Source organism: Danaus plexippus, unplaced genomic scaffold (genome assembly GCF_018135715.1).
Source record: "Danaus plexippus unplaced genomic scaffold, MEX_DaPlex mxdp_54, whole genome shotgun sequence".
Classification (NCBI taxonomy): Eukaryota; Metazoa; Arthropoda; class Insecta; order Lepidoptera; family Nymphalidae; genus Danaus; species Danaus plexippus.
This window is the reverse complement of record NW_026869874.1, coordinates 26138-52775: the sequence shown is the minus strand read 5'-3', so window position 1 is coordinate 52775 and position 26638 is coordinate 26138. Positions and strand designations below refer to the sequence as shown.

At 34.0% G+C, this 26638-nt stretch overlaps 1 protein-coding gene across 1 annotated transcript; it reads left to right on the top strand.

The window, feature by feature from the left end:
• Positions 1 to 20114: 20114 nt before the first annotated feature.
• LOC133320739 (uncharacterized) lies at positions 20115 to 24602 on the top strand. The gene has a single exon (XM_061529336.1). It carries the CDS (start codon positions 20115 to 20117, stop codon positions 24600 to 24602), a length of 4488 nt encoding a protein of 1495 aa, XP_061385320.1.
• Positions 24603 to 26638: the final 2036 nt, after the last annotated feature.

Sequence of the window (26638 nt, the reverse complement as noted above, 5' to 3'; positions counted from 1 at the left end):
AAATTTTAATGATATGAAGTGTACATTGAAGTTGTACGAGTACATATTCTTATGAATTCTTAGATTTCGAAGCAACCTCGTATCAATTGATACCATAGTACTTTACCTTTATAAAACTACATGGTGCTCCTTACTAAAGGTAGTCTGTTAAAGTAATCGTAAAACAAGTCACTTTTCTCTATCGCGGTATCAGTTAACACAGAATGTCTGGAGGTGTTTTAGTTCATATTGCACATAAATGTAATAAATAAATAATAATAAATATTATAATTGTTACGTGACGGTGTCATAGCGATAGTTAAATTAGATATTAAAAGAATTACTGTGTAATAGCAGGCCGCGCTAAGCTTCTAAGTAAACTTGTTCATTCTACACGGGTCTGACTCAGCAGTTCCGTGTGAACAGACTTTTTAGTTTTATATTTCTTTTTCGAATATTTTAGAATATTGTGTCACTATTTGTTCACCCTTCGTACAATGTAGTCGAACCAATTAATTGTAATTTAGATTTAAAATTAAATTAAGTCATTTAAATTTTGGTTTCATTGCATCCACCGACCGTCGAAATCATAATTGGCGCAGTCGGTAGGATACTCGCGGATAGTTCGTGATAATATCCAACTTCGATACCGTGTTCGCGAGCTACCCGGGTGGCTAAGCACCGTTTTCGAGTATCCGAAACCTATTCGGTTCGAACGGTTCGGGGGAGATCTGAAAATCGATTCCGCAATTGATACCAAAATTCAGATATGCTGTAAGTACTTTGAATCTATCTCAGTCCTTACTTTCCTAGTTCATATCCTTAATTTAGTAAGACTATAACTATTTTATTAATTAATTACTCACATATACCCTATTAGGGTTCAGTAAAAAATTAATTAATTTCTTTTATAGACGTAGTTAATCAATTTTATTTTTTCTAATCTTTATTTAATAAAATCGATTTATTTCCTAAAGAATATAGTTTTGAATAAACTTACATTTTCACCTGACTTTCAAATCAATTAGTGTGATTTTTATTATATTTTATGTTCGTTTCTTTAGATTGTTTAAACTTACTTTTTGAATTTTAATTGTGAACTATTTTAAATTGTGTGTGTCATTTTAAGCAACCAAGATTTTTCATCCACTCGAATATCGTAACTCTAGATTAAAGAATAGGTTAGATAAAAATAATAAGTTTAATATAATAGACGAAAATAGAGATTTAAACGTAAAAATGGCTGACATTGACAATATCTACAAATCACTAAGGTTGCTACCCGATTTCGACGGGAACACTCATGTTTTAACCCGTTTCATTAATTTATGCGATCAATTAGTATTGCAATATTTCCAACCGGGTCCTGGAAACGAGTTGTCTAATTTGGCTTTAATAAACGGAATCTTAAATAAAATTTCTGGACCCGCGGGTAGGCTAATTAATTCCAATGGAATTCCAGAAAACTGGCTAGGTATCAGGAGTGCGTTAGTGAACAATTTTGCAGATCACCGTGACGAGACCGCTCTTTATAGTGATCTTTCATTACAAACACAGGGTAATAGCACACCTCAGGAATTTTATGAGAGGTGCCAGAATTTATATAGTACCATTATGACATATATCTCTTTACATGAATCTGTCCCAACTACCATAGAAGCTAAAAGAGATTTATATAAAAAGCTTACTCTTCAAGCATACTTGCGAGGTTTAAAAGACCCCATAGGTTGTAGGATCCGCTGTATGCGACCGGAGTCTATTGAAAAGGCTCTTCAATTTGTTCAAGACGAACTTAATACTCTGTATTTACAACAAAGAAATGAAGGTGGTTCTAGGAAAGATCTTCATCAAACTCATTTGAAATCTAATGCAATCCATTTACCGCCTAACAATTTCGTACCATTTAATATGCCCTTCAGGCACCAGAACATGCCTGGTCCATCAGAGTCATTTGCAAACCCTTATTAATGAAGTAAGTGAAAGCATTATTACGAGTGATAACGACTTAATTAAGTATGCACATTTAGCTCAGATACTTTTAATTATAACTGATAATGTAGATTCCGTTACCCATGAGCTATATAAACTTCAAAACGTACTAGGTTTTATTAAATTGTCCACCGTGCATCATGCGGTCTTGAATTTAGAAACTATGAATTCAATGATAAGTAATGTTAGTAACCTATATGGCAGGCAGAAGGTGTTAGATTTAGATATTAGGGATTACTTTGATATAATTAAGATAGGTTCTTATTACGTAGGAAATAAAATAGTTATAGTTTATAAAATCCCCATAGTTTTGCCTTATACTTATGATATGTATAAACTATCTATTATACCTAACCTTAATCAAGAAATCCTTATTCCACCGTTCCCTTACCTAACCTTGTATGAGAAAGATTTCATGTACATAGAGGCAGAATGCCCTAAGTCCAGTAAGTGGTATCTTTGCGAGGATAATCGCCATCTTCAAAGCCAGGAATCCAATGATTGTATCCAGCATCTCATCTTAACTCAGCAACGTGGTTCGTCGTGCAACCCTATCACCGTATCATTGAAGAAGGCAGCTTTTGAGAAACTCGACGATCTACACTACAGCATCAGTTTCCCAGCTCCGACTAAAACTCATTTATCCTGTGGACAAGATTCGTATCGCACACTACACGGACAAGCGGTGAGAATAATGGACCTGCCCAGCTACAACGTCACTCCAGCCTCAGCATCTAAAATTAAACTGAACTCTATCGATTTGAAGCGTCTTCATGAAATAAACACCAAGGTCGGCTTACAACCTTTGCTGACCCTAGACCAGAACCGAAATTATACACTGTACCACACCACTATCCCTCTCTACGTGGTACTGATGAGTGTAGCCACACTAGCCGCCGCTCTATTATATCGCAAGTATTTCTACAAGCGGACATTACATTCCGGAGACAACCCTGAAGTCAACCAGATGGAATTGCAAGCAGTTTACACCATCCCAACACCAACCAGAAGGGTCGATCTCAATCAACCCCCAGCTCAATTCACAACTAACGTTGCCCATACTCGCTGATCTTCAGGAGGGAGGTGTTACGTGACGGTGTCATAGCGATAGTTAAATTAGATATTAAAAGAATTACTGTGTAATAGCAGGCCGCGCTAAGCTTCTAAGTAAACTTGTTCATTCTACACGGGTCTGACTCAGCAGTTCCGTGTGAACAGACTTTTTAGTTTTATATTTCTTTTTCGAATATTTTAGAATATTGTGTCACTATTTGTTCACCCTTCGTACAATGTAGTCGAACCAATTAATTGTAATTTAGATTTAAAATTAAATTAAGTCATTTAAATTTTGGTTTCATTGCATCCACCGACCGTCGAAATCATAATTTAATACTAAATATAAATATTATAATATATTGTAATACTAAATATTGTACTAAATTCCTAAATATTAAACAGTCTCAAAATACTAGCTATAGGTTGTATTCGCAAATTTTTGTAGATCTCCGAAATGGATCTGATAAACACGTCTTATTATGAACTAAACGTGAATATTGGCTTCGAGATTGCCATGACAGCGTCGTGACGCCACGAGAGCGACTTAATGCTTTTCCTAGTATAGACTCTATAGTTACTTTATTGAGTAATTGGCCCCATGCTGTAAAGAAAAAAAAATAAATTCAAATAATTTAATCTAGTAAAATTTTGATATGGTTTTGAAAGCGTTTTTGGTTTTTGGTTTCTGAAAGTCATTTCAAACAAGCTAATGATGTCAGTAGCAGAAAATTTTGTAATAAAATAATTTCAAAATAAAATCAACTATTTAATCATTTATATTTTGCATTGTATTTCGAGTCTTCAATCCAAATTCTTTCACTCAATTAATATTCACGGCTTAAAAACTACTCTTTCCAAATATAACTCAAAACTTGTCCGACGTTGATAAATTTGTTAATTTGTAATTTTTTTAATCATACATAAAGTATGAAAATATTTAACACCTAAATAAGATTCGGTTTTTTATCTTTATAAAACCACCTGTCTTTCTTTATCCATATTTACATTTTGCTGGATGATGCACGTTCCTTTTAAAACAAGTTAAAATTTAAAAACAAATTGTGAACCGTAGTTTCAAGTCACGTTTATTGCGTATTATGAAGTACCAGATGTTCATAAAGCTACAGAATACTATTACTAAAACAGAATATTATTATTAAAACTAAGGCGAAACTATATTTTAGTGTCGGCTATCATGAAGAAAGGAATTCCCGTTTTTAAAATTAAATCAAACTAAGATATCTAAAATCAGACAGCATAAAGGGCAATTATATCAGGCTTACTGAAAACTAATGTAAAAAACAGTTTTTTTTCTTCTGAGATTTTCTTAGACATACATTTTGTAACAATGTATTTTGTCAATCTTAAAAGTCTGCCTTACATACATATCTTGAAAACTAAGAGCAGTGGGTGGTCGTATCAGTATTGTATACAAATCAGAATACTTAAGTTTGTTCTCCTAGTATGCAACGCTATCAAAAACGTGAGCCCCTACTATGTATTTATACGTAACTGTAGTAAGGTCAATAAAGTTTTACTTTTCACAGCAATCTTGAAAAATATTGTACTACTCCTTCAGACTTATGAAGTCATGGTTCCCGTACTATGAAACAAACGTGACCAATCTTCGAAGTTCTGGTTGGTTCCTTTGCAACCATGATCAATTGATAGACGAGATGAAAATGAAATCATTCATATACATGTTTTCTAATCAGAAAATAAATAATAAAATATTTAATTAATTAATATAATATTAATTGATTTAGATTATAATTAATCAATGTTTTTCAAATACACGTATGTCGGAGTAGGGTCCAGGCCGTGGTTTTTAAAAAGTGTGACGCCAGCATAACTGACATCATCAATGACTTTATTCTTGATTGTAGACCAACATTGTTGTGACTACACTTACACAAGTGGCTACGCAGGTGGTTATGCGGCTGACACCTGATAATTTCAACAACCCTCAATTATTAGTTTTTCAAATAATAAGAATTACACCGACATATGTTTTTTTTCAGTTAATTTTAGTCAAAATTGATTCGAAGTGGAGGGACGAAACTAAGTGCCATTATCATTTATAGAAAAAGAAATGCCAGCTTCGAAAGTTAAATTTTTTGTACTGGTCTCGTAGCTCCAACGGAACTCATAACATCCTACCAGGGAAACATAAATCTATGAAGGTGATGTATCACTATGAATTGAGAGTGAAATTTATGCTATATGAACATATTGGGACAGACGTGTGTTTTAAATATTTCATATATTGAATATATATTGATATTTATTGATATTTATTTGTTTGTCTATGTTCGTGTGTCATAACCCAATTTACATTTATTAGAGCTTATTTATTTATTAATTTTTTCCTGTTATTCTTATGAATATATTTTTGTTCCTATCATATATAAGTTTCTTTTGCGTGTTCCTGAAATCTCGTTTTATGGAAGTGAATTGAATTCATAAAATAATTTGCATTATTTTCAAGTTCGTAGAGCAGTGGACGATCATCGTTCAGTATTGCATACAAAACATGATTCCTCAATTAATGTTCATCTGTAATACAAGGTTATAAAGTCAGGTTATATAAAAATTTTAATTATTATTATAAAACTATTAACTATTATTATTTATTATCACTAAGGTGATCTTTCTCCCCATTAATCTCAAGCTCTAGTTGGTTTGTATAATTTTAAGTTTTATATTTTTTTATTAAAATTATTAATAAATGCTAGATTTATTAATAATTTTATTCAATGCTTCCAATTTGCGTGTAACTTAATTATAACTGTAATTAACTGTATGATGATAACTTTAATAAACTCAGTTTAACGTATGAGAAGAAATGTGGGAAAAATTCCTCTAGCTAAGCTGTATTGGTTGCATAACACCAACTCATAACATCCTACTAAGAGAACATACAACCGCGTAGGTGATGTTTCACAAGGGGGTGGAAGTGAAACTATCTATCTATATTTAATATAGTCTACTTGTTTGTGTGATGGTTGTCTTTTATGTATGTGTAAGTTTGGTATGACTGGCTTGCTAGCTGGCTCTTTGATAATTACGAATATTGACATCGCACTATTATTTATTCTTACTTCAAAGTTAAATTCATAACGAGGGCAAAGTGGACAGAAAATTCAAAATAGTTTAGTTTTTCCCTGAGTTATTCACTAAACACAAATTGTATTCAAAATTTTGAAGCTTCTATATAAACTAGAAGCGCCTTACAGTTTGGATGATGGGTCAGTCAGTGAATGAAAAAATTTAACAAAACTAAGAACTTTGTCTAGTTGTAATGCTTGAGTTACTTTTTTCTTGCTTACCAGAAATATAGGCGTCAAGTTTAATGCGAAATGTACTTATAGGTCGAAAATGTCCCGAAATAATTTGAGAAAAGTGTAATACGGCCATGCCGCTTTTTTATTTTTGCTCGACTTGGCGGTTCACTATCGTACAAACAGGTAAATTTTACAATTCATTTTTCAGACAATATCGAATTTTATCTATAGTAACAAAATAGTTTTAAATCCAATCACCACTTCAATAAGTCAATATATATTTTTAGTTATAATTATTTAAAATAATTTAAATTGTGATATTCTTGATGATTCTAAGCTTAACGATATTTATATTCTAATATTTATTGGAAACTCTTATGATGGTTAAACTAGCGCCATCTGTATATTTGTTATAATAGTGTAAATTAATGTTAATATGTAATGTTTCTGTACAGTAATTTAAATGTCCAAATACTTGACAATTGGTTTTATAATTTATAATGAGAGCTTCTGCATGTTTTACGTAATGTTCAGTGTTTTATAATTTTATGGAAACTCTTATGAGGGAAACTAGCGCCCTCTGTATGATATTGTAACTTACCCTCACCTAAAAATGTTACCTTTGAATATTATAAATAGGATGTAAGTGCTAGACTGGGGGATTTCTGGTACGAGTTGTGGAGCAATAGACATCTAAGTGGAAGTACTGCCTTATTTATTTCTAACAATATGTACAAAATTTCTATTTAATTAATGTCGGCTAGGTATGCGTGTTCATATTGTATCATATCTTAGGTCTATCCAACGACGATCCCTATGTACACTACGAGGTTCTCTAACCTCTCGCACAAATTGGTAGATTTAAAATTCTCTCTTTAGATAAACGAAATGTATGTAATGAGACTAGTATTTTTCGGATAAACTACGCGTGATTTATTTTTGTAAAAAACTACATACTCCCGACGATTCGGTTACTTTTCAGCAACCGTGATCACATCTGACATCTCGTCTGCCCGTAACAGTGCTATTATTGTAGGAAAATGTTAAAGTATCCGTCGCTATCATAACACATATTCCCGGTAATTCACTAAAGGCCCGCCCTATTATCATGTCGGTGTCTTGTAGGTTATCACAAGACTATCAAAACCGATGTGCTAGCCCCGACGCCATCTATGTTCAAATTCAAAATTCAAAAGCTACTATAGAGTTTCACCTTCTGGTGTTATAATTTGACGCCCATAACCTTTTATGCTTGTTTGACATATATTATATTTTAAATTGATTTTTTAGAGCCGCTGATACTGTTATAGTATTATTAAAGTCAATATATGCAGTCAATTTAAAACCGTTAGCAATAATAATTTTACGAAATTTTGGTGATCCACATCAATCGGGCTAACAATTTAGATTTTTTTCATCGAATTTATTGTTAGGTTTGACATAAGAACTATTTGGAGCCGATAGATTTTTAAAATAACAGTCTTTCTCTTCATAACCTACTTTACCACAGTGATCGGACTTTTTAAATCTGCAATATTCCGTTTTATGAACAATTTTATTATAATTATTACATCGGACGTTTTCCCTACATTGGGATGATGTGAGTCCACATGAAAAACATTTAGGCCCTGAATCTTTATCAAAAGTTAAATTATTTGTTAATTTTGAGGGTTCAACTATAGTATCCGTTAAATAATTAAGTATCTTAAGAACCGGTGGCTTTAGAACCTGTGCCTCGGGTTCCAGCTTTCAAATTACGTGGCAGATTATATGATCACTTAACTCACATGACTCTCCAAGAGCTGGCTTTTTGAAAAATAAAAGTATCACCTGTGCATCCTGACGTTTGTTAGTTGCAACCATGTCGTGTAGTTTCGCAGCGAATCCGCGCTTGAGAGGGAAAAGTCTTTTCCACTCGCTCCAGGTCACATCGATGTTTTATTAGTGTTCAAACCGTAGCAGAGTTTTTCCTTCCAAGTTGCTTGTCATGTTGTATATTAAAGCTCTTTTTTTATCATAATATTTAAGCTTCTTACTTGAGCTTCAGCATCTCCTTGTTATTTGTATAGGGTCCAGGTTGTAATTGCGTTGCCATCTCACACTGGCTAGTAACTTCAATCATTTTCTCCAGGTGGTCTAAACGTTCAGGTATCTGTAGATCGGAGAGGTTTTCTTGTTTCTTTTTTCTTCAGGCTTCTTTGTGACATGTGGCAGCGGTTCATCTTCATTATTTCCAGTTGACAGGATATCTCGCGAACGATCCGTGTACTTCTGACTTGTTAAAAATAAATAAGGCAGTACTTCCACTTAGATGTCTATTGCTCCACAACTCGTACCAGAAATCCCCCAGTCTAGCACTTACATCCTATTTATAATATTCAAAGGTAACATTTTTAGGTGAGGGTAAGTTACAATATCATACAGAGGGCGCTAGTTTCCCTCATAAAAGTTTCCATAAGACGAAGAGACGAAACCTCTTAGCATTCAATGGATTCACCGTGCGGGTGCCGGGTCCATTGCGTTGCAGGGAGTGGAGCTTTAACAGTGCCTGGGACTTGCGACCCAGGTGTAGGTTTAAGGGGCCCCTAACTAACGCGCGTTAAACGCTCACCTCCACTGTCCAAGCTCCTCTCCCTACCTAACCATATTTGACAAGAACCTACTAGGGCTGCCTTCGAAGTACGTTCCAAGAACGAATTGATGTGAGTTCTGGACAGGCCCAAGTCTTTTAGTAGGTTGTAGAGAGATTTAGCCGTTATACCTCTCGCTCCCACTTCTACCGCATATAAATCCACGACGAACCTATTTCGAGTGAGTTCGTTTGTGAGCTCGTAATATTTGTTGACCTTGATGGTATGGTCTTTGGGGGTGTTGGTTTCCCAAGGAACCGTAAGCTCTATCATCACAACGCGCTTTAAGATTCGCGAATACATGAATATGTCCGGTCTGGAGGCCGACGCACAAATATCCTCGGGGATTTTGTATTGTTTTTCACACGTATCCATCATTATAGTCCAATCCGTAGCCGCTTTAAGGATGGAGTAAGGCTTGACATTTGTTTTATAGTCCTAATGCCCTCTCTCACAAAACCTACTGATCGCTCGTTTGTGGTTATTCCTTTTTGCGCTCTGGCTACCGAAACACTAACCGCTTCACGTATGATTTCCAGAACCCTATCGTGACGACGCGAGTATTGACCGCTATCGAGGAGTACCTTACATCCCACTAACAAGTGCCTAGCAGTTCCAACTGCCTTCCCACAGATATAGCAAGTCTTTTCGGTACCTTTACCCCATCTTACTAAATTACTCTGATCTGGGAGAGTCATCTGGAATGCATTGAGATAGAATTTTAGCAATGCTGGCGACCAATCATGGATTAAGGTGCGCCATTTTAGTGCTAATGGGATGCAAAAATCTCCTATGTCTAACCACTCGTTCTGCATTTCTAAACTTATTGCATGGATCTTATATTTATCATTCTCGTCTTGTCGAATAAAAGACTTCAATATATCCGTATCTTGGACCTTCCTACTTGATCCTAACCCTACTCTGTTACTTTGCGCTCCTATCATAAACTGCTTGTGGAATTGAAGCCTTGACTCTAGCTCTGGGGCATCTTTGTCTTTTGGGAGCGATGTAACGACGTCATCCTGGGATTTCCCCAAGATGTACCTCTTGGAAACTCTCAGGTGTTTATAGAGCTCCGATGGCCTTTTTAGACTCATCCCAAAACTATTGCGATCCCTAAATAAAGCCGATGAATCAGCCGTTAGCGCGAGCCCGAGCCACAACTTCAACATCTTTATGACGCCTGCATCTAACTTTGACAAAAGGGTTTTATTAAAATCATAAACGAGGAAAGGCCAATTTAAACGTGAAGTTAGATAATTATCGTAGATCCAAGCTTTTTTATAAAAAACTGAACATTACGTAAAACATGCAGAAGCTCTCATTATAAATTATAAAACCAATTGTCAAGTATTTGGACATTTAAATTACTGTACAGAAACATTATTAACATTAATTTACACTATTATAACAAATATACAGATGGCGCTAGTTTAACCATCATAAGAGTTTCCAATAAATATTAGAATATAAATATCGTTAAGCTTAGAATCATCAAGAATATCACAATTTAAATTATTTTAAATAATTATAACTAAAAATATATATTGACTTATTGAAGTGGTGATTGGATTTAAAACTATTTTGTTACTATAGATAAAATTCGATATTGTCTGAAAAATGAATTGTAAAATTTACCTGTTTGTACGATAGTGAACCGCCAAGTCGAGCAAAAATAAAAAAGCGGCATGGCCGTATTACACTTTTCTCAAATTATTTCGGGACATTTTCGACCTATAAGTACATTTCGCATTAAACTTGACGCCTATATTTCTGGTAAGCAAGAAAAAAGTAACTCAAGCATTACAACTAGACAAAGTTCTTAGTTTTGTTAAATTTTTTCATTCACTGACTGACCCATCATCCAAACTGTAAGGCGCTTCTAGTTTATATAGAAGCTTCAAAATTTTGAATACAATTTGTGTTTAGTGAATAACTCAGGGAAAAACTAAACTATTTTGAATTTTCTGTCCACTTTGCCCTCGTTATGAATTTAACTTTGAAGTAAGAATAAATAATAGTGCGATGTCAATATTCGTAATTATCAAAGAGCCAGCTAGCAAGCCAGTCATACCAAACTTACACATACATAAAAGACAACCATCACACAAACAAGTAGACTATATTAAATATAGATAGATAGTTTCACTTCCACCCCCTTGTGAAACATCACCTACGCGGTTGTATGTTCTCTTAGTAGGATGTTATGAGTTGGTGTTATGCAACCAATACAGCTTAGCTAGAGGAATTTTTCCCACATTTCTTCTCATACGTTAAACTGAGTTTATTAAAGTTATCATCATACAGTTAATTACAGTTATAATTAAGTTACACGCAAATTGGAAGCATTGAATAAAATTATTAATAAATCTAGCATTTATTAATAATTTTAATAAAAAAATATATGAAACTTAAAATTATACAAACCAACTAGAGCTTGAGATTAATGGGGAGAAAGATCACCTTAGTGATAATAAATAATAATAGTTAATAGTTTTATAATAATAATTAAAATTTTTATATAACCTGACTTTATAACCTTGTATTACAGATGAACATTAATTGAGGAATCATGTTTTGTATGCAATACTGAACGATGATCGTCCACTGCTCTACGAACTTGAAAATAATGCAAATTATTTTATGAATTCAATTCACTTCCATAAAACGAGATTTCAGGAACACGCAAAAGAAACTTATATATGATAGGAACAAAAATATATTCATAAGAATAACAGGAAAAAATTAATAAATAAATAAGCTCTAATAAATGTAAATTGGGTTATGACACACGAACATAGACAAACAAATAAATATCAATAAATATCAATATATATTCAATATATGAAATATTTAAAACACACGTCTGTCCCAATATGTTCATATAGCATAAATTTCACTCTCAATTCATAGTGATACATCACCTTCATAGATTTATGTTTCCCTGGTAGGATGTTATGAGTTCCGTTGGAGCTACGAGACCAGTACAAAAAATTTAACTTTCGAAGCTGGCATTTCTTTTTCTATAAATGATAATGGCACTTAGTTTCGTCCCTCCACTTCGAATCAATTTTGACTAAAATTAACTGAAAAAAAACATATGTCGGTGTAATTCTTATTATTTGAAAAACTAATAATTGAGGGTTGTTGAAATTATCAGGTGTCAGCCGCATAACCACCTGCGTAGCCACTTGTGTAAGTGTAGTCACAACAATGTTGGTCTACAATCAAGAATAAAGTCATTGATGATGTCAGTTATGCTGGCGTCACACTTTTTAAAAACCACGGCCTGGACCCTACTCCGACATACGTGTATTTGAAAAACATTGATTAATTATAATCTAAATCAATTAATATTATATTAATTAATTAAATATTTTATTATTTATTTTCTGATTAGAAAACATGTATATGAATGATTTCATTTTCATCTCGTCTATCAATTGATCATGGTTGCAAAGGAACCAACCAGAACTTCGAAGATTGGTCACGTTTGTTTCATAGTACGGGAACCATGACTTCATAAGTCTGAAGGAGTAGTACAATATTTTTCAAGATTGCTGTGAAAAGTAAAACTTTATTGACCTTACTACAGTTACGTATAAATACATAGTAGGGGCTCACGTTTTTGATAGCGTTGCATACTAGGAGAACAAACTTAAGTATTCTGATTTGTATACAATACTGATACGACCACCCACTGCTCTTAGTTTTCAAGATATGTATGTAAGGCAGACTTTTAAGATTGACAAAATACATTGTTACAAAATGTATGTCTAAGAAAATCTCAGAAGAAAAAAAACTGTTTTTTACATTAGTTTTCAGTAAGCCTGATATAATTGCCCTTTATGCTGTCTGATTTTAGATATCTTAGTTTGATTTAATTTTAAAAACGGGAATTCCTTTCTTCATGATAGCCGACACTAAAATATAGTTTCGCCTTAGTTTTAATAATAATATTCTGTTTTAGTAATAGTATTCTGTAGCTTTATGAACATCTGGTACTTCATAATACGCAATAAACGTGACTTGAAACTACGGTTCACAATTTGTTTTTAAATTTTAACTTGTTTTAAAAGGAACGTGCATCATCCAGCAAAATGTAAATATGGATAAAGAAAGACAGGTGGTTTTATAAAGATAAAAAACCGAATCTTATTTAGGTGTTAAATATTTTCATACTTTATGTATGATTAAAAAAATTACAAATTAACAAATTTATCAACGTCGGACAAGTTTTGAGTTATATTTGGAAAGAGTAGTTTTTAAGCCGTGAATATTAATTGAGTGAAAGAATTTGGATTGAAGACTCGAAATACAATGCAAAATATAAATGATTAAATAGTTGATTTTATTTTGAAATTATTTTATTACAAAATTTTCTGCTACTGACATCATTAGCTTGTTTGAAATGACTTTCAGAAACCAAAAACCAAAAACGCTTTCAAAACCATATCAAAATTTTACTAGATTAAATTATTTGAATTTATTTTTTTTTCTTTACAGCATGGGGCCAATTACTCAATAAAGTAACTATAGAGTCTATACTAGGAAAAGCATTAAGTCGCTCTCGTGGCGTCACGACGCTGTCATGGCAATCTCGAAGCCAATATTCACGTTTAGTTCATAATAAGACGTGTTTATCAGATCCATTTCGGAGATCTACAAAAATTTGCGAATACAACCTATAGCTAGTATTTTGAGACTGTTTAATATTTAGGAATTTAGTACAATATTTAGTATTACAATATATTATAATATTTATATTTAGTATTATAATATTTATTATTATTTATTTATTACATTTATGTGCAATATGAACTAAAACACCTCCAGACATTCTGTGTTAACTGATACCGCGATAGAGAAAAGTGACTTGTTTTACGATTACTTTAACAGACTACCTTTAGTAAGGAGCACCATGTAGTTTTATAAAGGTAAAGTACTATGGTATCAATTGATACGAGGTTGCTTCGAAATCTAAGAATTCATAAGAATATGTACTCGTACAACTTCAATGTACACTTCATATCATTAAAATTTACACATTGTCAAACTCCTTAAACCGAAATAATAGAATATCCTTGTTCTGTTTATGTTCCGATAGTAAATTCAGTGGGAACTCAGAGTCACCAGACAGAATAACTATTGAAACAAGCTTCTTTCTGCTTTAGTTGAAAGTAATCTGTGTATGTATATTTCAAACAATTCACTTTTTCTACGTATAACCCTTTTGATTTATTTTTATTATTTATCATTCATATACATGTTTTGTTATATATAAAAGTATATTTATAGTTTTTAAAATTTTAAAAATATATATTTTTTCTTTGTTTTATTCGTTTCATAAGAAAAAAAAACTACGAAGAAACAAACTTTATTTCATAAAATGAAGTTCTAGGTATTCATAATCTTAAGGCACAATGCTACGAGAGTGGTACGAGAATACTACGAAAACAAAGAGAACATATATATAAGTATATTCACATATGTATTTTTCCAGTTGTGAAGAAATATAAAATTATGACCACACTGAAACCACCACGCTTGGTACAATTGCCCTTTATGCCATGTGATATCGCTTTTAAGAAGCTTTTCATGCGATTGCTTCAACGTATAAATGAATATAATTTTGTTGAAATAAAACAACCCCTATTCCCGCCACCGATTTCTAATACCACAAGTAATTCGAAACTTATAATAGCTGCAAATTGACAAGACTGCACATCCTTTTAGTTGTCATTTGTTGGATTAAGATCTACTTAGAAAACTTTGTTAAACAATATTATAGTGAAAATAGCCTTAAAATTTTTAAAGAATTATTTAGTAAGTCTTTAAAGATTTAAAACGATCATTTTATTTATAGAAAGGAGCCAATGTGAAGTCTCGTGGTAAACAGAATTTTGGAGTTTGTCATTCGGTCTTATTCACCCTTTTTTTGAGTTAATTATACGGGAATACGGGAATTCCTTTTCTTCATGATACTTGAGACAATTTTTTTTTCGCAAGCCCTCATTTAAATGCAATGCCTGTGAGCAGATGATTTTCAAGGAGATAATACTTTCTCTTTTATTTATTATTTATTTAATATGGAAGTTGAGACGAAATTTGCCTTCTATTATGAAATAATCAAATATTCCACAGTATTATTTTAAAAAAAGTAAGTAGTTTAAATTTATAAAATAAAGTTACTCACAAAATTTCAAAACGGTTTTTTAACGTTTTAAACCAACTCCCCAGTCACCAAATAAAGAAGTAACTAATTATATAAGGTGGCAACCGGAGGTTCCAGGAAAACTACGAAACTTACTTATATGTATATTATAATAAAAATTATATATTAAAACTTATAACCTATACCTAAGACTACATGATTGCCCCGATGTTAGGATAGCAATCCCATTCCATAGCTTGTTTGGTATCAGGAATCTTCTGGTTCACACGGCTTGGTGTTCGTTCCGCGGAGTCAGCGGCGTTACTTGTTATATGATATCTTATCCATACAACGATGTTGCCCCGGCAATGTTCATTTATTTTATAATATGTAGCGCGTACGTAACAAACTTCACGTAGTTTGTTGTGCAAACGAAACAAGCAAGCAAACAAACAAACAAACAAACAAACAAACAAACAAGCCACAGTCAGTCACGTTTATCTCAGCGGATGGGAAACCAGGAAATCATAAGACACGAGTATTTCGTAGCAAAAGCACACTATAGAACTAACTACACAGTTTTATGTTCTCCTGGTAAGATGTTTCGAGTTAGGTAACAGAACGTAACAGTCACGTTGTTCATAACACTGTCAACCAGGAGAACATAAATTGAGAGGCAATGGTTCAGAAAACTTTCTTTGAATTTTTTGTTTCTTTTTCTCGAAAATTTGAATTTTCTTGTTTGAATTTATTTTTTTTACGGAATTACTATGCAATGGAGTATTTATTAAGTTTTATGACAAATACGATGTTAGACTGATACATAGTACAAGTAGAGATAATTGTAAATATTTGTTTTTTTTTTCTTTTAATTATGACCTCAATCTTCTAGCGGCAGATGGAGGCAGACATTCCATAGCAGTGAGAGTCAGCTGATTGTGACTAGCGTATCGCTGTGAATCACTACATTTTAAAAGCAATAGGATGAAAAATCGATAAAGCCAGTCAGCCCAAGCTCACAGAAACATAATAATGACCGACCCACAAACATAAGTTTAATGTGTAATAAATACATATGAATGAAAAGTTTCACTTTTATCTTCCCGTGAAGCATCATCGGCTTGGTTTTATGTTCTCCTGGTAAGATGTTAGTGAGTTAGTTAGTGAGTTGCGGCGGTGTTATGAAATCAATCAATAAATCAAAATCAGCTTTGTGAAGGAGATCCATCGACTTTTCTTTTCTAGATTGGTTAATTATTTTTATTGAGAATCATCTCTGCATTAAACAGACAGTTTGAAAATTACATTGAAATTTTTCTGGATTAATTCTTTTTGTAGAAAGTATGGTCCGATTGGTTATTTTTGTATAAAATTCCTTTCTGATCAAGGTCTACAAAATAAAAAAAAATACCTTGAGAATATAAAAAAATTGCTCGTCATGAATCGTCTATGAATGTGAATGCAAGATATTATTAGGTACTCACGTTTATTTTAGTAATAAGGGCACTAGTAAAGTCACTAAAGGAAAAGAGTACTACTACGCTTCAAATATTTTGTAGAGATATTATGTATAATATTAATATATAAGTATATATGTATGTAAATGTGTACGTATTTATAATTTATATTTATAATCAGGCTTTTTTAGACAAAGCTGAAAAAATTCTCTCGGTGCTTTGGAATTCTGAGACTCTGAGATGACTCTAAATTAATTTTAATAATTTATGATCTCTTATCCTTTTTTTCTAAAAAACTTGAAATCTTTGCAATGCAATGCAATGCAACACTTAAAATTACCCAAAAAAAATTAACAACGGGCAAACATAAGCATGAGATTAAAGCGGAGAAAGATCACCTTGATAGTTTTATATACCCTGACCTTATAACCTTGTATTACAGATGAACATTAATTCAGGAATCATGTTTTGTATGCAATACGGAACGACGATGGTCCACTGCTCTACGAACTTGAAAATAATGCAAATTATTTTATGAAAGCAAAATTCACTTCCATAATGCAAGATTTCCGGAACACGCAAAAGAAACTTATATATCACAAGAACAAAATTATATTCATAAGAATAACGGGAAAAAAATAATAAATAAATAAGCTCTTATTAATGTAAATTAGGCCATGACACACGAACACACACAAACAAATAAATATCAATATATATTGATATGAAATATTTAAAACACACGTCCGTCCCAATATGTTCATATAGCACAAATTTCACTCTCAATTCATAGTGAAACATCACCTTCATAGATTTATGTTTCCCTGGTACGATGTTATGAGTTGCGGTACGAGACCAATAAAAAAAAATTTACTTTCGAAGCGGGCATTTCTTTTTCTATAAATGATAAGGCACTAAGTTCGTACAGCCACTTTCGTCTCTCTACTTCGAAATATACACTTAATCAATTTTGACTAAAATTTACTGAAAAAAAAAACATATATAACGGCGTAGTTCTTATTATTCAAAAAACTAATAATTGTGGGTAGTTGAAATAATCAGGTGTTAGCCGCATAACCACCTGCGTAGCCACCTGTGTAAGTGTAGTCACAACAATGTTGGTCTACAATTAAGAATAAAGTCATTGATGACGTCAGTTATGCTGGCGTCACTCTTTTTAAAAACCACGGCCTGGACCGTACTTCGACATATACTCGTATGTATTTTCTGATTAGAAAATATGTATATGATTTCATTTTCATCTCGTCTGTCAATTGATCATGGTTGCTTGCTACAAAGGAATCACCAGAACTTCGAAAATTGGTCACGTTTGTTTCATAGTGCGGGAACCAGGACTTCATAAGTCTGAAGGAGTTGTAAAATATGTTTCATGATTGCTGTGAAAAGTAAAACTTTATTGACCTGACTACAGTTACGTATAAATACATAATATGGGACTCACGTTTTTGATAACGTTGCATACTAGGAGAACAGACTTAAGTATTCTGATTTGTATACAATACTGATACGACTACCCACTGCTCTTAGTTTTCAAGATATGTATGTAAGGCAGACTTTTAAGATTGACAAAATATATTGTTACAAAATGTATGTCTAAGAAAATCTCAGAAGAAAAAAAATTGTTTTTTACATTAGTTTTCAGTAAGCCTGATACAATTGCCCTTTATGCTCTCTGATTTTAGATATCTTAGTTTGATTTAATTTTGAAAACGGGAATTCCTTTCTTCATGATAGCCGACACTAAAATATAGTTTCGCCTTAGTTCGTGCATGCATGTTTGTCACAACGTCTGCACTATTAACCCTTTGAAATGCATATTTGTATGTTTATCGTAGAACCAATTCTCTGGGTTTTCGTAGCATCCCCGTAGCAAATTGTGTAATAGTATTCTGTAGCTTTATGAACACCTGGTACTTCATAATCCTACTACTATTATAAAGGCGAAAGTTTGTAAGTATGGATGTATGGATGTTTGTTACTCTTTCACGTAAAAACTACTGAATGGATTTGAATGAAACTTTACCACAATATAGTTTATACATCAGAATAACACATAGGCTACAATTTTTGAGGTTTTTAATGTGAGGTCGTAAAAAAAAACACATTTTTTGCGCTTACATTGCAAACGCTGACTGAATCCTACAAGATAGATCAAAACAATTTACTACAGTATTGTACAATTTAAAAAGGTCTATGTATGGTATATGTTTATCTCTTAGGAATAACCCACAATAACCATTTTTTATCCTTTACTTTGTACGAGAAATAATGGCTTATTTACGAAGCGATTTTAAGCAATACAGTATTAATCCTTATCCAATTAAGTATCTTAAATACATTGTGCATTTAATAAAGATCAATATGGCTTTTTACAGCATGTAAATTAAATAAATATTTTCGAAGATATCACAGATTTAAAATGCAGAGTCATAGCAATTTCGGCGATAAATACCGTTTCGGTGATAAATACCGGCAGCGGCGCCAGGCGAACGGGGCGTGGGGGGAGCGGGGTAGGTGCGGTGGGGAAGAAGTGGCTCATCGCTGAGTGCGCGACCCGAACGCGGGCAGACGCGTGAGGGCAGACGTCGTTGACGGTTGTGTCCGTTTTGCGAATTTTCAAGGCACTAGCGATTTGATAAAAACGTATGGTCGCCTACTTTAAGTAATATAGGCCTAAGGTTAGTTATTGCCAGGTTTCTTTTTGGTTAGGAGTTACACGTACAAAAAGATACTTCATTTTTACGAATTACTTCATTGATGATTCAATTACTATATAGATATTACAGTTAATTATAACAAATTATATAAATAGGTTAATATAACGAATTACTTCATTGATTCAATTACTATATAGATAGGTTACTTACAGTTAATTATAACAAATTATATAAATAGGTTAATTATATAACGAATTACTTCATTGATAATTTACTATATAGATAGGTTACTTACAGTTAATTATAACAATTATATAAATAGGTTAATTATATAACGAATTACTTCATTGATAATTCAATTACTAGGTTACTTACAGTTAATTATAACATAGGTATAACGAATTACTTCATTGATAATTCAATTACTATATAGATAGGTTACTTACAGTTAATTATAACAATTATATAAATATGTTAATTATATAACGAATTACTTCATTGATAATTCAATTACTATATAGATAGGTTACTTACAGTTAATTATAACAAATTATATAAATAGGTTAATTATATAACGAATTACTTCATTGATAATTCAATTTCTATATAGATAGGTTACTTACAGTTAATTATAACAAATTATATAAATAGGTTAATTATATTAATTGATATTAACGATAATTACAGTTAATTATAACTATATAACGAATTACTTCATTGAATTACTATATAGGCTATATAGAAGGATTTAGGCAAGGATTAAAGTACAATCATAACAATAACTACCGTACTGTATTTTTTGGAAGTATAGAAACAACACGTACTTAAGAATTATGCCGCGAAAGCGTAAGTCTAATCTTTCCCAAAGCTCTAATAAAGCTCGAACTATGAAAGTAGCTAGACTTAACGAGACGTTTCCACAAGCCGAACTGCGAAGGCTTAAACAAGCAGAGCGTGAGGCAGCTCAAAGAGCTGCTGAGACACCAGAGCGGTCCCAAGATAGACGTCGACAGCATGCTGAGTATCTAGCATCTCAACGGGCTGCAGAGACACCCGAACAGTCTCAAGCTCGGCGTCTTCAGCAAGCGACTTACATAGGGTCCCAAAGAGCTACTGAAACTGTTGAAGCTGCTGAAGCTTGCAGATGCGCTGTTGCTGAAAGGGCACAACAGCGACGATTAATATTTACAAGAAACGCGTGGGGAGTATTTGATAAAGCTGCATTTGAGTACGATGAAACTCTTGATTACGAAAGCCACAAGCTTATAAAAATAGAAGCGATGAATAAAGAATGCAGATTTTGCGGTGCTCTTAAATGGAAAGAGGAAGCTGCAGGCATGTGTTGTTCGGGAGGAAAAGTAGTTCTTCCTTCAATAGACGAGCGTGTTGAACCTCTTAAAGAACTTTTTTCAAATGAAACAGATGAGTCTCGCCGTTTTTTAAAAAACATAAGAAAATACAATACATGCTTCCATATGACATCTTTTGGAGCTGATAACATTGTGTCGATGCCAGGATTTTGCCCGACTTTTACAATCCAAGGGCAAATATACCACACAATTGGCTCTTTGCTTCCTGCTGCTAATACGCAACCAACATTTTTGCAAGTTTATTTCATGGGTGATGAGGAAGCACAAGTTGATAGGCGTTCTGAGTACGTACCAGGTGTGGAAAGAAACACAGTTCAAAAAATACAAAAAGTTCTACATGATCACAACGTTTTAGTGCATGAATTTAAAATGGCTAAAGATAGAGTGACTAGCGATAATTACAAGGTCGTGATACACCCAGATCGTGTACCACGTGGTGAACACGAAAGACGATTCAATGCCCCGACCACAAACGAAATAGCTGCCGTAGTAGTTAGTACTGAACAAACTGCGTCTCGGGACATTGTTATTCAGGCGCACGATGGCCGGCTTACTAGAGTTCCGGACACTCATAGATTTTATGATGCTCTCGAGTACCCGATAATTTTTTGGAAAGGACAAGAGGGGTACAGTTTTGATATTCCTCAGACAAACCCAGTTACAAAACAGCCTATACCGAACAAAAAAGTGTCGTGCAAAGACTTTTATGCATATCATATGATGGTACGTCGCAACAATTTTAATTTATTGCTTCGATGTAGGCTTCTCTTGCTTCAGTTTTTGGTGGACATGTATGTCAAAGTGGAGAGTGAGCGCTTAAGGTTTATTGCTTTAAACCAAACAAAACTGCGAGCAGAAAACTATATACATTTACAAGACGCGGTCAGGAATGATGCGGATTTAGATCCAAACAATTTGGGTCAATTGGTAATACTCCCATCGTCATTTGTAAATAGCCCGAGATATCTTCATGAGTACACGCAGGATGCGTTCACATACGTGCGTAACTACGGGAGGCCTGATCTGTTTATTACAATGACATGTAATCCCGCTTGGCCAGAAATTACTAAAGAGCTCATTCCAGGTCAAAATGCAACAGACAGACATGACTTAACAGCCAGGTTATTTAAAATAAAAGTACAAAAATTGGTTGCTCTACTTACAAAAGGTAAAATATTTGGAGATATGAAGTGTTTCATGTACTCGATCGAGTGGCAAAAAAGAGGTCTGCCTCACGTGCACTTACTGCTGTGGTTGACGGAAAAATTACGCCCCAACCAAATTGATGAAGTCATAAGTGCGGAGATACCAAATCCAGAAAGTGATCGAAAACTCTACGATACTGTAACCAAAAATATGATTCACGGTCCCTGTGGTGCACTAAATCCGTCATCACCATGCATGAAAGAAGGAAAATGCACCAAAAAGTATCCAAGGGCGCTTTTGAAAGATACTCAAACTAACGACAAAGGCTATCCTTTGTACAGGCGTAGAACACCAGGAGATGGCGGCCGTACGATAACTCTAAAAACCCGAGGTGGAACACAGGAAGTATTGGTTGACAATAGCTGGATTGTCCCATATTCTCCTCTTCTGTCTAAAATTTATAACTGTCACATAAATGTAGAGTTCTGCAATACGGTACAGGCGATAAAATATATTTGTAAATATATAAACAAAGGCAGCGACCAGGCTATTTTTAACATTCGACAGCAAGGGAATGTTAATATTGACCCGAGAGATGAGGTGCAAACGTATCGAGCCGGTAGATATGTTAGTAGTAACGAAGCAGCGTGGCGGATCTTGGGTCTGCCTCTGCATGAAAGACACCCAACAGTCACTCACCTTGCGGTTCATCTGCCTAATGGTCAGCGGATTTACTTCACTGAAAACAATTTTAGAGAGAGAATGGCCGCACCACCTAAGACGACACTAACTGCATTTTTCCTGCTTTGCCAAAATGACGCATTTGCAAAAACATTACTTTATGTTGACGTACCCCGCTACTATACATGGAACGTGTCGTCGAAAGAATGGAAACGTCGTTTACAAGGCACACCTGTCGACGGCTGGCCAGGTGTGAAGGCAGGAGATGCTCTTGGGCGCATTTACACAGTGCATGTTAGTAACTTCGAATGTTACTGTTTGCGAATGCTGCTGAATGTAGTACAGGGCCCCACTAGCTTTTTGGATCTAAAAACAGTTGACGGCCAAGAACTTCAAACTTTTCGACAAGCGTGTGAGAAGTTGGGGTTGTTGGAAGATGACAACCACTGGGATGCCACAATGGAAGAGGCAGTGCTGTGTCGCTCTCCTTCGCAAATAAGAGAACTATTTGCAATATTGATATGCACTTGCGGTTTATCCAATCCTCTTCAACTATGGGATAAGTATAAATCTGCATTATCGGAGGATATCTTGCAAAGATTTGAAAGGATGGATCAAGTCAACAATGATCTATGTTTCAATGAAGCACTGAGACATATAGAGGACAAAATAATAACGATTTCCGGTAAGAAATTGTCTGACTTCGGTATGCCTACACCAGAGCGTCGAGGAGAGTTGTCGACCGATTTGATCAAAGAGCTAAGCTACGATATTGCTTTATTAGACGCTCAGGTCAGCGAAACTGAACCACGCCTGCTACCCGAACAAAAAAACATTTATAACAAAATATTACAACGAGTTGAGCTTGACAAAGGCGGCCTTTTCTTTCTTGACGCCCCGGGCGGTACAGGTAAAACATTTTTGCTTAATTTGCTTCTAGCAAAAATTCGTAAGGACCGTAAAGTTGCATTAGCGGTGGCTTCCTCTGGAATCGCTGCAACATTGCTGAGCGGTGGACGAACGGCACATTCGGTTTTTAAATTACCTCTTAATCTGGCGAGCGAAGAAACCCCAACGTGCAACATCAGTAAGAGCAGTGCCCGTGGCGCCCTCTTGCAACAATGTATGCTGATCGTGTGGGACGAGTGCACTATGTCACACAAACGCGCCATTGAGGCGCTTGATCGCTGTCTACAAGATATTCACAGCAATCGAAAGTTGATGGGTGGTGTGGTAGTGTTATTGGCAGGGGATTTTAGACAGACTTTACCTATTATCGAGAGAGGCACTGCAGCAGATGAAATTAACGCATGTCTAAAAGCCTCATATCTGTGGTCTAAAGTTGAAAAGCTTTATCTTACCACTAACATGCGAGTCCAGTTATTCAGCGATGTCGAATCAGGAGCATATGCTCAAAAACTGCTAGAAATTGGTGAAGGCCACCTAAACACCGACCAAGTAGGTATGGTTCTTTTCACACAGCAATTTTGTCATGCTGTGGAGACAGAAAACGAACTTATTGAACAAGTTTTTCCGAATCTGCAACAAAATATTCTTGACGAAAATTGGTTGTGTGAAAGAACCATATTGGCACCAAAAAATCAGATTGTTGCGAAAATAAATAAAAAAATCTTGGCCGAAATAAACAGCGAAACATCAGTGTATAATTCCATTGACACAGTTATGTCATCCGATGACACTACAAGTTATCCCGTAGAGTTCCTAAACTCTTTAGAGTTGTCCGGGGTGCCATCACACAAGTTGGAATTAAAGGTAGGTGTACCCGTTTTGTTAATGCGTAACCTGGATGCGCCAAGATTATGCAACGGTACTCGGTTGCGAGTTACCGAATTAGGAAGGCATATAGTGAAGGCTACAATTTTAACTGGAGAAGCCAAGGGAGACAATGTTCTTATACCGCGCATCCCAATCATACCCAACAACTTGCCATTCAATTTTAAACGCCTGCAGTTCCCATTAAAAGTCGCATTTTCAATGACGATCAACAAATCGCAGGGTCAAACCTTGAAGGTAGCAGGCCTACATTTGGGCACGCCATGTTTTTCTCACGGTCAGCTCTATGTGGCTTGCTCACGTGTTTCCAAAGCGAAGAATCTGCATGTTTATGCTGAAGGAAAAAGATCGTTAAATGTAGTTTATAGGAGCATACTGCAGTAGCTACCTATAGGCCTATGATTAGGGCTCTGCAGTGCTTAGTTACCGTATTTCTTACTTATTACTAGACTAGACGGGACGAACCTGAAGTCCACGCGAACGAAGTCGCGGGCAAAAGCTAGTACGTATATATTACTCCTTCCTTACTTACTTCCATTGTATTTAACTTTTATTTACTTGTTTGTTTCCTCTTGTTCATTAGGATTTATCAGCACTTTCAAATGCTAATGTCATTAAATTATAGTTTGTTTCTTTAAAACTATTTGTAAGCTATTCAAATTCCTAAAACCTTAAATTAAAAGAAGAAAAATGTTTACCTTTAACACATCATTTTCTTTTATGAAGATTTTCAATATCTTACAATTATAATTCCGTGTAGAAGACTCTAAGTTAAATCATTTTTCTTGTTCCGATTATTGAAAGAAAATGTAAAAAAAAAGTTTTTTAAACTTCTTAGGAATACATTTTGTAACTACATATTATGTATACCTTAAAAGCCTCCTTTATTTATATTGAACATTAGCCACAGTGGGCCGTCCTAATAATTAAACCAGAATACTTAAATTTGATCTTCTAGTATGCAACGCTATCAAGAACGTGACTCCCATACTATGATACATTAATCTGTAGTGAGATCAATATACTTTTTTTTTATTTTACATAAAAATCTACTACATGCGTGCATTCCACTGTTGCGTGGTTTTGGTGGCGCGGAAATACCAAACAATATAAGTACCGAGTACGTTTTTGAATACTCCGGTAGTTATAGGCACCGATGTATTAAGCAGAGACGGAGTGTCTTACATTCGCATTGCGAATTCACAACGAATCATTCGGTCCATTAAATTACCGATTAATATCATATCCGATTGTACGGTAGATTTGGATCTTCATTCTATTAACACGTCACCGTCATAAAATTAGGTTTTATGTCGGTTGTCATAGTAACCATATTAAATCCACTTATGTTTTATTAAAATAACAACAGATATCACCGATGCGTAAGAGTCTGTCAACGACCAAGACTTTATGATTTTCTAATGTCATGGTTATGGAAAATGTAACTGTGTGCTTCATTAATAATACTATCCGACTATGTGGCTGTGTCAATGACTAAAAACTGTGTGATCATGTGGGTATGTATGTGGGTATGTAATTAATCATACATTACATACATTTCTTTTATATAAAGAGAGAATTTTAAATCTACCGATTTGTGCGAAGGTTTCAGAACCCCGTAGTGTACATAGGGATCGTCGTAGGATAGACTTGAGATATTTATTAACTATTAATACCAAAAAGACATCACATATGATATTCGCGCCTAAAAATAAAAATATACCAAATCATGAACAACTAACAATTTTTAACGAGCCAATAAATAAAACTGATCATGAAAAATATTTAGGTCTTATAATGGATAGCAAGTTAACCTGGCAATATCATATTGATCATCTCAAAAATAAAATATCCCCTTTGATAGGAGCACTACGTAGAATTTCGTTATGTATACCTAATACAATTCGTCCTATTATTTATAATTCTTTAGTAAAACCTCATATCGAATATCTTATTGAAATATGGGGAACTGCTGCGAAGTCTAACATAAAGTCATTACAAACTTGACAAAATAAAATTATTAAAGTTCTTTATAAATATGATGAATTATATAAAAAAAAAAAAACAAAATTTCTTAATATAAATCAATTATACACTTTAAAAACCTGCATGTTGATTAGAAAAATAATAACAAATAAAACACATTTACAATTACACTTTCATAAAAAAAACACATACATACCACACTAGAAAACGTAATAAACTAGAACTTCCAAAAACCAAAACCAACTATGGAAAGAAAAACATTTTATTTGAAGGAGTTCAAATTTATAATAAATTATCAGACTTAATCATTAATAGCAAGAGTTTTCCTATATTCAAAAAACGTGTAATGGAATATGTGCAAAATAATTTATAAGTTAATGTAACCCCTACCTAAACATGTTTGTCTAATATAACTACCCGCAACATTTCATTTT

Bases quoted from the DNA above. Each gene is read 5' to 3' on its own strand.
- LOC133320739 (XM_061529336.1), top strand. From the start codon at position 20,115: ATGAAAGTAGCTAGACTTAACGAGACGTTTCCACAAGCCGAACTGCGA.